At 37.3% G+C, this 15748-nt stretch overlaps 1 protein-coding gene across 7 annotated transcripts in view; it reads right to left on the bottom strand.

Annotated features, from left to right (window-relative positions):
• kcnip4a (potassium voltage-gated channel interacting protein 4a) overlaps positions 1–15748 on the bottom strand; it is a 211417-nt gene that overhangs the window by 46017 nt on the left and 149652 nt on the right. Inside the window, exon 1 of one of the 7 annotated variants that reach the window (XM_084403773.1) lies at positions 3273–3569. The exons of 5 other annotated variants lie outside the window; for them this stretch is intronic. In XM_084403773.1, coding sequence (XP_084259899.1) covers positions 3273–3477 — 205 coding nt within the window. In that variant the 5' untranslated portion in view covers positions 3478–3569. Of the gene's footprint in view, positions 1–882; positions 978–3272; positions 3570–15748 lie in introns of those variants that run through there. One more of the 7 variants, XM_084403778.1, reaches the window with a different exon arrangement.

The raw sequence follows: 15748 nt of genomic DNA, 5'->3' as shown, positions 1-15748 counted from the left end.
GGCCACGGGAGAGGATTTATGAATGGCGGTGAAGCAACGCAACTGACGCTGGTGGGTCACGTGATAATGACAACATGGTGAATGTAGTACGTCCAGATTACATTCATACTATATAGAACATACTTTTTTTAGTGGTCATGAAGTATTACTTATTCAAAATAAGTACCTACTTAGGAGACTATGCAATTTCATCAACTCATTTTTGTTGTCAGATCTTCCTAGAAAAAACAGCGAACAAGGCCATAATAAACCGAGATAAACCCAGATGCTTTATACTGAAAAAGGACCAAAATTGCAATCCGCACCTGTCTATTTTATGAACTCCAAAAACTGGACCGCTTTATGAGCCAAGCTCAAACAACAAGCCCAAATAGGCTTATAATAAGTGGACATGGCAACACTTCAAGTGCACACTCTGCAAAGCAAACATATAAACAAAATGCAATGCCTCTGTACAGGACCGGCGAGTGCACTTCTGCCGCTCTAGGGCGAAACACAATTGTGCCGCCCCTCTATTTGCAACGTATACCAGCAACAACACACAAAGACCAATATGCCATATAACGCAAAACCAGCAACAACAAAGACCAATAGTCTATGCTATGCCATACATATAACATAAAACCAGCAACAACACACAAAGACCAATAAGCCATAGGCCTACATATAACGCAAATAGTGCGCAACGCGAGTGTGCCCAAAATGTCAACAATATTAAAGTTTATGCAGGAGGCAATGCCTGCTGCCATTTTTCTTTAAGCAGTCATGACAGCACTTTTCAAAATAATCACATTTCAGCTCCTCAAATTACCATTGCAAATCTCTTTACACTGTCCGTGGGACATTTGGTACCGGGACGCACAGAAAGAATAAGTCACTTACCGTATTTTAGCGGAGTATAAGTCGCATCAGTCAAAAAATGCGTCATGAAGAAGAAAAAACATATATAGCCAAATTCGCATTTATAAAAAAAAAAAAAGGTTACAGACGGGACATTTCTCCGTTACGGACGTGAGCGCTCTGAAAGCAGCACTAAAAGACTGCTTTAAAACTTTCACAGAGACCTCAAACAGATAGCACAAAGCCTGTCTTTAAATTTAATTTCGTTTTGAATTAATTGTATCTTAATTTTAATCAATGTTTCATCAACCAATTGCCTGGATTTAATAAATAAGAAGTAAATATATTAGAAAATAGATAATCATGACACGGAGGCGCCGGCGCGTGAACTGGAGCTAGTCTCATAAATTACTTTAATTACTTACCTCACAGACCTCAGACGTATAGAAAGCTTGAAATGTCTACTTTTAAACAGAACAATTCAAAACGAAAGAAAACAGACTGCTGCTTGTGTAATCCGTATGAAAGAGAGTCAGTAAAATGATCCGAACTTCCAATCACTAAGTCATGATGACTCATGAGTCATGACTCGTGAGAGCAGGGGGTGCGGGTCGCCGGGTCGCCGGGCGGGGCGGGGCGGGGCAGCGGGCGGCAGCTCAGCAAATCATACAGCCTATTTTGTGAATTGTTCATTCCCGGTTGGCACACACATTTTGCCGCCCTTACAAAAGTGCCGCTCTAGGCAATTGCTTAGCTCGCCTATATGGACGCACCAGCCCTGCCTCTGTAGACAGCAGTTTAGTTAAAACTGCAGAACATTATGAGTCTTTGGTTGCTGTATTATTATTTGGTCAAAAATAGCGGATAACAAACAAACAAGATGGAACTTTGCAGTGTGTACGTGTCCTAAATCTCTATGTGTAGATGCACCCAACATACACCCAATTTCTGGTCACCAGCATAAGGTATATTTTGCATGGGATTCTGGTTGCTGGTTTACTGGTCACCACCAGCATGGGAAGCAGAAGGAGTGCTGCTTGTGGACCGGCTATACCAGCTCAGTTTTGCTTGAGAACAGTATGACTACGTTGGTCCACCAGTTTGAACACCACTATATCAGCTCTACCCAGCCTGGACCAGCATGGAATTCATGATGGAAATTTCAGCAGGGATGACAAACCTCTGTACAAAACAAACAATTTTACTTTCATTGAGACAAACCAATTAGATGTACAGCTATAGCTTGCTATCTAATACTAGACAAAAGTTGTGGACAAATATGCAAAACAGAAATATGTCAATACCCTCATTATACACGCACTCTTTATCCCTTTTTTCATATTTCAGTTTAATCACTGGGATTTTTTATTGGTTCTTTTTGCCATGCTTAACAACGGAAACTGTCATCACTTCATTTCCCTTCTTTTCTTCTGTGCAACACAAAAGCAGATATATTCTATATTACAAGACCTCTGTAAAGCTTTTCAGATTTCCACATTCAAATTTCCTGTTTTGGTAAAGTTCATGTACATATTTTTGTCCTCCAGCAAGCAGGATTTGTTCTCTGCAAGTTCAGTCATAAATGTGTCATAAATGTGCCAGATTTTGATGCATGTGAATGCTATTGTATGACTTCAGAATCAGATGAATATAGTGCACAAATCACATGGGTTACTCTTATTGTACATTTGAAGCATGAACACCTCAGTTCTGTTTTTTATGTTAAAAAGCATCTTGCAGATGAGTAAATTATGACAGAATTTTCATTTCTTGAGAACTATAACCATTTCATTCGATATACGTTGTTTAGAATTAAAATGGAAATAAATACAAATTTGGAAGAAATGTACAGGAGAACAGGAGCATAAATGAATACATGAAGAATTAAAAGAGAAGAAACTGATTCTGCATCTTTTATGGTGAAGGCAAGCAGCAAATAATATCATATGTTATTATAAAAAAAATTGAAAAGCATGAGGAAAAAAACTGATCAAGGATTTCTGAGCAGGTAAATTTATTGAAGTGTTGATTATTTTGGTTTGTTATGTTTTTTGTTAATTGTTGAATCTAATATTTGGTAACACTTTACAATAAGGTCCCATTAGTTAAAGCATCAACTAACACCAAGCATTATATTAGGAAAACCAAATGCGTGTCCACCTGGCTCTCAAAAGACGCACTACTCCTGACGTATTCACATAAACACTTACAACTTGTCTCCAAAGCCATATTTCTATTGCATTCACAAACCTAGCAGCAGACTATTTGCCATTTAATATCTTTCCATGCACACCAAAATTCTCACATATTTCCAAAACTTCTAAACAGTTGCTTTATAATCCTAGAAGCATATTAGTCAAGGTCATTCTGACAGGATATCAAAAAAAGATTGTATGCATCAACTCTTCATCATCTCAGTCTCTCTCTCTTACCCTCTGAGAAGTTGATGAGCCCGAGCAGATGAAGCAGCTTGAGCGAAGCGCACACGATCAACACAATGCCGAGCGTCTGCAGACCCTCCGTTTCCCACATGGCGTTCACCGCGACCCCCTGTTCCTGCTCCTGCTCATGCCACCTGCCTGACTCTCCTGACCCCGTGCCAAACTCCTCGCTCCAGTTCCGTCCAGCCCCCAGCATGCACTGGCCGGGCCGCCCCAGGCACCCTCGTGGTGCAGCGCTCCACTCCTGCTCCAAATCCAGCCTGGGAGGCTGAGGTTCAACTCTCGGGATACGAGTCTCCCAACACAAAAGAGTCAGAGAGACCAGAGCGTGAGTTTGAAATGTGTGCCGATGTGCGAGAGGTTTCGGAGTGTGTGTGGGGTGGGGGGAGAGAGAGAGAGAGAGAGAGAGAGATGAGGGGAGGGAAATGAAATGAGATGAGATGAGCGAAATCATAGAGGAAAAGTGAGGAGAAAAGTAATATTCAGCTGCTCTTTCTTCATGTCCTCACTTCTTTCACTAGTTTAATCTAATTATCATCTAATTTGCATCTATGGATGTAGACCAGCATGAAACATGACCTGTCATTCAACACACAACATGCTGTGGACAAATCAATGCATAATGAACTCGTCCTTTAAACAGTTTGGCTGTGCGTTTATTTGCACAATGTCTATACTCTAAGGAAACCCATTGATTACATGACTGAAGAGGAAAGTCTGTCTTGTTCAATAAAGTGCACTCAATAAATAACCCTTAGAGGGACAGTTCACCCCCATATTAAAAAAATCTGTCATTTTTTATTTATTCACCCTTCTGAATCCACACTGCTTCTATGGTCTTCAGGATAAACACAAAAGGCGAATTGTGAAGAATCAATACACTGTTTTTTCCCAGTAACCACAGGCTAAAAAAGCACCATGGAATTCCTTCTGAAGTCATACCATAGTTTTGTTTGAAGAACAGAGTTATTCACTCTCAAAATAAACCATTCATTCATACATACCCTTATGGAAAAAGAAGTGTGATTAACTGTATTGAATGCATTTGTAGTGTATTTTCAAATCTTAAACGTATATTTAACAAAAATGTACTTGCGAACAATGTAATTTTAATGAAATCAAACACTTAGCACATTTAAAACAATGCACTTTGTAAAAATGTCAAATTAAAAGGTTTACTTTGAAAGTATTTTAAATCATTAATCTTTTGTTGTGCTTTAAAGAAGTACACTTATTTTGATGTGTTCGCTAAAATACTAAAGCACATGTAAAGTACTTGATTGCAGTAGTGTGTTACATTTAAAGTTAATATATTTTAAAATACAGCTTCATCATTACAAATGTGTCATTAAATACATCAATACAAGTTTCAATAGAATTGTCTAAGTTCAGCTGACTGAATTTAACAAACTTAAACTATAACACATTTTCATTTAATTGCAGTTTACATGAAAAACATCACATTCAGGTGCACTTATTATATTCTTAAAGTATTTTTATTTTTTTTAAAGTATGTTAAAGTGTAGTTCTTTTTCCACAAGGTTATGGAAAGACCTATGTGAAAATTCTATACAATTACAAAATCAACAGCATATGGGCTTGATGAGGGTGAGTAAATAATGACACGAATTACTTTCAACTCATCATTCCATTTTTCCCTTTAAGCAAACAAAATTAAACTCACTATAGCTTAGAACTACTACTTTTGTGCTTATATTGACTCAAAGAGACCGTGGATTTACTACAGTATAGCATCCTTAAAACTACTAGGCCTACTAATGCTTCCTCCCTAAAAATACACGACTACTGCCACCTTCTGGCCCATAATATACAGTTGAGAGATGCCAAAGGATTGTAACATTACACTAAACTCATTGATTTCACACTCTTACGAGATTCATTATACAGCATAATTCATAAACAGTTCCATTTGCATGTATTACAGTTAATTTAGCAATTCCCAATATCTCTAACTGCTTAAAAGTCTCGTACTAAATGATTTTATTCCTTTTTTGGAGCAAATAATTTAGTGAAGGGTTATTAATGTGGCTCATGTAATTATTCAGATTATGCCTTCAGCCATTTTTAATTTTGCTCATTGTGTTTTCCCCCCTCCATCTGCCTATAATAGCATGGTTTTAATAAAACTATGACACTAGCCTTTAGGGAATCAGAGGGAATAATTATCAACTCATAGTTTCTGCCCAAAAGGTAAAACAAATTGCACATTGTATCAAAAAAATCGCAGTAAACCACAAACATAAATCAAAGGACACTACAGACACCAGCATTCACTCCATCGACAGCTACAGCAAGTGTCATAATGGCAGTCGCCTCCTGTTCTGTGTTGTCTTTCTGTGAAATCTTAAAGGTGACGTAAAATGTCAGAGAGTGTTGATGGAGAGCCCTTAGTTGGGTCGATTTCTTATCTCTGTCAAGCATAGGATGTGCCTCAGATGTGAACGCTCTTTGTTCTTCGATTTCTGCTGGTTATAAAATCGATTTAAGCGAGAGATTACATATTTCTTTTCACGGTCAGAGCCTCCCTGTCCTGTGGGGACTCTTATCAAGCCTGTCCAACGGAGGGTTATGTGAGGAAAGCCTGTCCTGATTCACACAGCAATACAAGCTCTGCTCGCAATTCAACCTTTTAAAAATATCCTCATTTAAAGTGTCAGAGGAGCGACGTAGCGACGGTGACCTGTAGCTAAAGACTCTGTCAGTGAGGAAGCACACAAGTCCGTCACACATTCACATTTGTGATTATTGCTTGTAGATGACATCATGTGCAGAAATACCTGCCTAAAGATAAGACAACGCCTTATGAATAATACAGGAGGAACTCAGACTCTGAAGTCACAGAGAGATATGAAAGTAGGACTGCATGATAATAAAAAAAGATTTTCGATTTTTTTTTTTTTTGTGTGTGTGTGTGTGTGTGTGGTGAAAACCATCCTTTTAGAGCAACTCAAACCTTTCTTTCAGTAACCATAGTGAAAATCTATGGAAAGAGATTTATTTTAGGCCACTGCTTTTTGACCCATTGAATATGACTTTTATGGTGATTATTATTAAATAAAAATCAGTGCTGTCAAATTGATTAATCGCATCAAACATTAAAGTTTGTAAACATACACAAATATATATATATATATATATATATATATATATATATATATATATATATATATATATACACACACTCTCATATATATATATATATATATATATATATATATATATATATATATATATGAGTATATATATATATATATATATATATGAGTATATATATGAGTATATATACACTCATATATACACTCTCATATTATATATTTTAACAAAAACTGATTGTAAAATAGGCACTATGATTATAAATAGTCACTATGATTATCTATTATTCACATATTTGAGGTATAAATAACTACATTCTCATCTAAAAAAAAACTCTTAAAACTACATTTCGTGACACAACAACAGTAGTATTCGTAAAAAAATATGGCGTCATGACAGTCGCTGCAAGCGGAGTGATAAAAACGGTGAAATGGTTAAGAGTGCTGTTACTGGGTGAATATCGCATGGCTGGAAAAGGCTCTCAGCCAATCAGATTCGAGAACCAGAAAGAACTGTTGTATAAATATATTTATAAAACGGTTAGTTCCAGTCCTTGATTCTGATTGGTCAATAGCTGTGTTTTACCCAATGGTTCTATGCATCACTACACAACACCCCAAGCAACCACTCTTAGCAACGTAAACATTATGTTCTCATTGAGTATTGTGAGAGATGGAGCAAACGAGTGTACCTGCATTTACAGTAGATATAGCATTTTCCTTCAGGTTAGTCCTATTCGTAATAAAAAATCCATTTGAATGTCCGCTGCAATATCTTGTCCTTTTAACAGTTGGGGTTTCCCCGTGCCCTGACACACTAGTCATTTATTAGTTGCATCTTGCTTATCAGTGTTCACAATCAAAAGAAGTTTCAGTCCTTTCAATATAAAAGTCTTCTCTACTGACTGACTCACTCATAAAGACAGTCTTTGCCGCCATCTAAAGGAGAATTGTTTTTACTTCTGTTGCTGTTCACATTGTGTGTGTAAAAGGTGATAAAGGTGTTTGAAACAGCCGTGTAATGCCTCAGGTAGGCTATAATCACATGCTTTATAGCAATATCCACTATACCACATGAACCAATGTTTGTTTCCAATATGTAAAAAGCTGTAAAATTAGCCCATCATATCCTCAAATTCCCCAAAGCACTGTGTGAAATATAAGCAATTAAAGCTTGTGAAGCGCGGCTACCCTGAGCAGTGCTGAATACACAATTGAGGGTGAAATAACAGTTTATGCTCACAGACCACAAAGCATGAGAAAAGTTGTCAGGTGTCTAGCTCTATACCTGCTATCCAAAGTGTTCATTACATTCACTGAAATATTTTTTAATGGTTCAAATTGAGGTTTAACTGAGGTTTAATTCAAGCAGGACACTGGAGGACCAAATACCAAGCTGCAGCCATGTTATTTGATGCAATGAAAATGATGCAATATTCAGTAAGAAAAGCAATGTTGTTAAAACTGATGTTTGATATGAGAGTCTGTGGCCTTTGTCCAGGAAAGCCGGCTAATGTGGTTGGAAAGAATTATATTGCTGGCAATTGGTTGAGACAGACGGCTCACAACCGGCACTTCCATCTATCTGTCAAGAACAAGTCAAGTCACCTTCATTTATATAGCGCTTTTAATAATAATAATAACAATAATACTAATACTAATAATAATTAATTAATAGGTATGCACATTTGAATATATTTGTGTGCAGGCGTGTAGTCTTTCTTTACAAATTGACCTAAACAAATTACTTGTCTGGCCTTAAAAATTTATAATACAGAATTATTTATCACTTTCGAGTAGCCATGTGAACCGGAACTATTTTGTCAACGTTTTATCTGTACTGAGGTAAAGGGAAGGAGGCCTTCATTTAAATACCTAGGGTTTTGTTTATTTTCTTCTAATAGGGTTGAAAAATAAGCAGATCGAGCAGTTTTTAAGGCCTCTCTGTACGCAATCGTGCTCTTTTTCCATGAAATGCTCTAGTTAATGAAAAAACTCTAGTTTTGTTTTCTTCCATTTTTCTGGCTGCTATCTTAAGGGCTCAAGTGTGCTCGTTGTACCACGGCGTTGGACTATTTTCTTTAATCTTCTTTAAGCGCAAAGGAGTAACTGTCTAAAGTGCTGGAAAAGAGAGTCAAAAGTTTATGTCGCACTATCGAGTTCTTCTAAGCTATCTGGGATGCTGAGGAGATGAAACTGATCAGGAATGTTATTAATAAAGCAATCTTTAGTAGGAGAAGCGATAGGTCTAAGATATTTGTAACACGGAGTCGGCTTTGAAGCCTAGGCTAAATTAAGTATACACGAGACTAGATAATGATCTGAGATGTCATCACTCTGCTGCAGAATTTCAATGGCATCAACATTGATTCCATGTGATAATATTAGATCTAGAGTATGATTACGACAATGACTAGGTCCTGATGCGTGTTGTCTAACTCCAATAGAGTTCAGAATGTCTTTAAATGCCAATCCCAATGCTATCTACATGCATATTAAAATCACCAACGATTAGGACTTTATCTGCAGCCTGTATACAGTAGCCAGCACAAATTCCAAACGTGATTTATCATTTACATTAGATAGTGTTACATTAAGCACCAACACTTCAAAAGAATTATATTTGAAACAAGACTTCTCTGTAATTCTGAAGATATTACTATAAATTACAGCAACACCTCCCCCTTTGCCTTTTAGACGAGGCTCATGTTTATAACAATAATCTTGGGGGGTGGATTCATTTAAAGTAATGTAATCGACTGGTTTTAGCCAGGTTTCTGTCAAACACAGCACATCTAGGTTATAATCTGTGATCATATCATTAACAATAAGTGCTTTTGAAGTAAGGGATTGAATATTCAGCAACCCAAGCTTTATCATTTGTTCATTTGTTTTAGATCTGTTTTTTATTTGTTGAACATCAATACAATTTTTACCCTTAAATAGGTTTGGGAGTTTTTTGTATTTTCTAATTCGGGGAACAGACACTATATGATGATATCTAGGTGAAAGAGTCTCTGTGATGGGATTTATCTGACCTCAGTGACGTGAGACAGCTAGCAGACGCTCGGTTTAGCCAGTCTGTCTGCTTCCTGACCTGAGCCCCAATTCATGTTTGAGCTCTAAGACTATGTGCCTTATTACTAGAGAGAAGAGCAACACCATCCCAGGAGGGATGAATATCATCTCTTTTCAACTTGTCAGGTCTGCCCCAAAAACTTTTCCAAATGTCTATGAATTTTATATTATTTTGCGGACACCACTTAAACAGCCAGCCATTGAGTGAGGACAGTCTCCTAAGTATCTCATCACTCCGGCGAACAGGAAGGGGGCCAGAGCAAATTACAGTGCCTGAGATCGTACTTGCTAGTTCACACACCTCTTTAATGTTAATTTTAGTGATCTTCGACTGGCGAAGTCGAACATCATTAGTGCCGACATGAATAATTTACGAGAATTTACGATTAGCATTAGCCAGCATTTTTAAATTTGCTTTGATGTCAGGCGCTCTGGCTCCTGGCAAACATGTGACTATGGTGGCTGGTGTCTCTATTTTCAATAGAATCACCAATTACTAGGGCACTTTCAACAGGATTCTCAGTGGGTGTTTCACTGAGTGGGGAGAATCTATTTGTTATGGTAATCGGAATGGAAGAGCGGTGTTTTGTCCCGCGACTACAGCGTCTCACGGTCACCCAGTTGCCCTGCTGCACGGGCTCTACAGCCAGAACCGAAAAATGTACAGAGTTCACTAGGCTAGTCGCATCCAAAGCAGTATCTAAAGACCTTGCATTCTTACTATCCTCGATTAAAGTTTGGATGCGTGTCTCTAGTTCTGAAATCTTCTCTGTCAGCCTGACTGTCTCCCTGCATTTATCACATGAAAAGCCCTCTGTGCTGACAGAGATGGCTATGCTATACATGTGACATGAAGTGCAAGTGACAATAACAGGAGAAGACATTACTCACAGTGTTTGTTGACTGATCCTACACTTTAAAAACTAAAGGTGCCTCAAATATCCTGTCCGATACTCAATGAACTTAAAAATGTAATTTAAGTGCCTCAAAGCTCTTTCTCCTGTAGTAGGGTTACTGGAGGAGCATTGACAATCTTTGCGGTTCTTGCTGGAACTTATGGGATCCTTTAAGCACTTTGTATTCAGTTCAGAGGTTCTGGAGTGACCTTTTCATTACCATGAGGCCTCGAAGTGCTTTGGGGGAAATTAGAGGAACTCAAATTCTATAAAAGGGTTATTGTAAGATATTTCAACATTTAAGTGGTTCCTGGAAGATCTCGTATGTTAAAGCCAGCATCTGGAGGAACCCAATGGTTCTGTGAGGTCACGATTTTTACTATCCTATTATTATTACATTTACATTTAATCATTTAGCAGACGCTTTTATCCAAAGCAACTTACAAATGAGGAAAGCAATAGAAGCAGTTAAACTAACAATAGGACAACAATATTTAAGTAGTATACGTTTGCAGTATACGTTTATTTTTTTAAACAGATATAAAGTAGAAGAGAAGAGAAAAGAAAAGAAAGCATTAGTACTAGTAGCCACGATGCTAACTAATATAATGAACTTTATGCCACAAATGGAAATCATTGATTTATTGGTTTTACATTTTTTTAGTCATTCAATTCAGCGTATTGTGTACAACTGTGTCTTCAAATTGCTGATATAACTAATTTAGCTGATTCCTGTTGTCGTCATTGGCGTTTGTTATGAATAACACAAGTGGTTATATAGTTTGTTCTGTTTTTGTTTACTTACTACAGGTGCCCTCATTCTCTCAAATACCATTTTAAAGCCCTTTACTGGCCCATAAATATTATGTTGTGAATGGATATAATCAGCTTTGTTCTATTGTTTCCCCAGAACAACCAGTAACATTAGGCCTACATTTCTAAAATAATCTGAACATTTCAGACTCAGAGGCAACAATGAATAACAGTAAGTTACCTGCACCACATGCAAGCACTTTATTTATGAACTTTTCTGTGTGAAATTGTATTGTCTGACAGTGTACTTGTGTTTTTTAATCGGTTAATCTCTGAAAATCTTCCCTCATGCTCTCAAATCTCATTCATGTTATTTTTACATGTAAAATAATATCACAGGTTTGGCGAATCGGCACCTATAATGCTATGCATTTTTTCTTATACCTTAATCATTTGCATTTGAATATAAGACATTTGAACTCTGAAGTATAATTTCAAGTTTAGTTTTTTTAGACAAAAAAAAAAAAGCTATTATATGGCTTCAGAAGACTTACAACACAACCCATATAACACGAGATGTGGACTCATTTGATTATTTTTAGGATCTTTTCTGGGACATTTTTGGAGCTTAACAGAATATTTATCCATTTTTACATAAATTGTTGCATTGAATTGAACTAGACAAGTGTACATAAGAATGGTTTCATGAATTTTTTTTCTGCTTGTGTTTAATGCAGTGAAAGCGAATGGTGACTGGGGTTGCATTATGCCTGAGATCTGCTTTTGGGTTCCACAGACAGAAAGTCAAACAGGTTTGGAATGTCACAAGGCTGAGGAAATTATTCTAATTTCACAACTATCACTTTAATAACATTACTAACAGTACATTTTGTACTTTGCAGGGATCTTGGTAAGCTGAAGTACTAGTTTGAACAAGAATAAAAATCCTCCTGTAGACCTGAAAATCATTGAAATGCCTGGACCATCCACCAGAAAAGAGGAAAAACAAACGGAAAATTAAGCTGCAGCATCTTTTCACTTTCCATACCTCACATGTCCCTTGTGAAGATTTTGATTGATTGCATTTTATGTTGCAGCGATTAAAGGTGCGGTCACATTTGTGAATTTCATGAAATTACACAGGCAAAAAGGTCTATTGACCATTGTCAGCAGTGTAGCGATGTAATGTATGAACAACGTTTCTGTTGGTCAAATCCAGCGGATTCCAGAGACCAACTTGGACCCATAGTGAAATTTTTGACCACACGCAAAATTGCAGATCGTGTTATGGAAATGACAGGAATTCACCAGTGAAAATTCACAGAACAACAGCTAATTTTACTGCACCTTAACTCTGTAATGGAAAATGTTTTCTGCTTGTTGTGACAAATAAGGAATACTGTTTCCAGGACAAAATATGTTCTGACTGGCACAGAAATTTCTTGTCACTGGAAACTTTTTCGTGTTGCACCTGGTTAGGACACAGTGTTTTTGACATTTCTAAGACAGGAACATTTGAAGAAAATTGCATGGCATTTCATTGTCATGTTGTCAGCACAGATATATGGGTAGCTTTTAAATGTCAAGAGCATTTATGTTCCATCACCTGTGGAAAATAATTGTTCAAAAAAAAAACTCTGGACTGAAGATGAATGACCTATCAAATTACTATAATTTTCTTCAAGCAGAAAAAAACAACAACCTAGTGCAGGGCGGAATAAAAAAGGCATGCCTTTAGACCAGTGTTCTTCAACCCTGCTCCTGAAGGACCCCCAACACTGCACGTTTTCTTTGTCTCCCTAATCAAACACACCTGATTCAACTCATCAGCTCATTAACCCATGTGATAATGAGCTGATGAATTGAATCAGGTGTGTTTGATTAGGGAGACAAAGGCCGTTTCTCAATACCAAGTACGCAAACTTCGGACTTGAGTCCTTGGTAGTTCGGACTTGACAAGTTCGACTCAGGAGAACGAACTCCCGAGGACGGGAGGATGCGAGTCCGATAATTCTGCAAATGGAACAGCGCCGTACTTGATAGCGTCACTCAACTCGCTCTGGTTACTCCGGTTATCTCTTTATATATATATTTAGGCTACAATAAAACAAAATATGTTATAAACCACCACTCTGCCTCTTTTCATTTTCATTATGATTCAATCTTAAACATATTAATGGCCACACAAATGTGGTTCAGGCAACGCAATTGATTATCTTCACTGCATATATGTATAACAACACACAATATAAAACACAACCCTGACTCTTTTTGTTTTCATTTTTAAAATATGATACATAAAAAAACATTATAATCTGACATTTAGCAAAAAGAGACAGGGTTGTGTCATTTTATTTCATTATATATACATACAGTGAAGAGAATGTAGGCAACATGTATAATAAAATATTTTATATGTTTTATATATATAAAATAAAATGACATAACCTTTTTTGTTAAATGTCAGTTTTAATGATCAATAATAGCCATTATAAAAGTATAAGTAGCCTAAAAGGTATAAGAAGATAGCAAACGATTCAGTCAAACATAAGTCAGCTCTCTAGGCTACAACGTTAAAGTTAAATAGACTAAATATATAAAGCTATGAAACTTCACTTTGCCCTCAGCCAAAACGGTTTGCCAGGGAACAAATTATAGATTAATGAGACAAATAAAATAAATAAATAAATAAATCGCCCGTTAGATTTATATCTCATGTTAAACCACTAGACTAGAGACATCCGAGCCAGCGGCAAACGTCAGCAGCACTAGCCGAGGAAAGGCTGTTCTCGGCGGGGTACATGAGCGCCGGGCGTCCGATTGCCTGGATCTCACAACTCCGAAAACGTAAGATCAAATTTTCAAATAGGCGCTATCTTTATAAATAAACCAAAGATTTGAGCTTTAAACAACTATATTCTCGCCTGAAATACTCTTAAAACTACATTTCGTGACACAATAACAGCATTTACATTTACATTTATTCATTTAGCTGACGCTTTTATCCAAAGCGACTTACAATTGCTATATATGTCAGAGGTCGCACGCCTCTGGAGCAACTAGGGGTTAAGTGTCTTGCTCAGGGACACATTGGTGTCTCACAGTGGATTCGAACCCGGGTCTCTCACACCAAAGGCATGTGTCTTATCCATTGCGCCACACACCCCACACCCCAACAGCAGTATTTTTAAATTACGCGGGGTTTCTCCTCTGCTGTTGACGCTTGCTGGTTGGTGTGAGATGCATTCTGGGATACCTGGCTGTCTCAAGTCCTCTCGATGCATCCTCGGTAAAAGGGGCGGATCAAGAACACATCCAGGGATTTGAACTGGACTTGGCTAGATGTGAACTTTGAATTGGAACAGTACTCGGGCAGCGACTGATGACGTTTCACAAGACCACAAGAACACAAGTACAGACAAGAACGCATATTGAGAAACGGCCAAAGAAAACGCGCTGTGTTGGGGGTCCTTCAGGAGCAGGGTTGAAGAACACTGCTTTAGACAAAAGGATTGAAAAAGATGAACTAATAATGAAACTCAAACAAAGAATGAGAAGGATGATCAGTTTGACATATTACCAACTGGCAGCATTTCCATCCAGAAAACTGGTTTATCAGTCAAAATGACAACAGATAATGATTGTGTGTTTTTGTGGCTGCTGCTTCAGACTCTTCATCTGGAGCAACAAATCAAGTTTTACTTTTTAAATGTTTTCTCAATGTAACTATTCAGACAATTCTTTGAAAACGTCGATGCATGATCCATGTGCTTAATACACGGCTTGTACAGTTACAGAAACTTTGCAAATCTTAAAGTCCCCCTGTAATCAAAAATGTTATCCCTTAAAACCTTTTTTGTTGAAAAAAAACCTATGCCTTAAAATAGCTTGCATGTAACTCTACACTCTTGCCTCATTTAGTATACACGGTTCTATGAATATGCAAATTAACCACGCCACCACTCACTCACACCAGATCCACTCATTGACGTGATTGGTTACAAGGTAGTTTGTGACGTCAGAAACACCAGCGATTTCAAACCGGGTTTTTGAGACTGTCTTTGGTTCACTGCAGTTTCAAGGAGAAAATACTGACTTATTAATTTGCACATGGTTTGTATTAAAGCATATTAAAACACCACACAGACGTATAAACAACATTAAAAGCTTGATTTTCACCACAGGGTGTTCACCACACGTGTCAGTTTAACCACAGGTTTAGGGCAATTCATTATTATTATTTAATGGAAAGGACAGTCAATTCAGGATCAACCTGAGGTTAAATGCATTGCCGAAGGTATTAGTGACCACAGGAATGGAAACTAAATGTTTGTGCCGACAATTCAAGTGCATGGCAGCATTGTCACTCATGCTATTAATTGGCCAAATCAAATACAAATTGATTAAATAGATAAAACATGACTGATAAAAGCACATTTCCATAGCTTTGCATTTAAAACTGCAATTATGCTCAATATTTGAAACTAAACTTCCTTCTGTTAACAGGATTCTTTTTTTCTCATTTCAGTAATCTCGCTTTCATTTGGTTTCAGTCACAGCATCCAACCTGGACGGAAAAGCACACCTGCGACCATTTTTTTTTTCTCTCTCTCTCTCTCTCTCTCTC

The sequence above is a fragment of the Rutilus rutilus genome (genome assembly GCF_951802725.1).
Source record: "Rutilus rutilus genome assembly, chromosome: 3".
NCBI classification, from domain to species: domain Eukaryota; kingdom Metazoa; phylum Chordata; class Actinopteri; order Cypriniformes; family Leuciscidae; genus Rutilus; species Rutilus rutilus.
The sequence above is the reverse complement of the archived record's forward strand: the minus strand, read 5'-3'. Positions and strand labels throughout refer to the sequence as shown.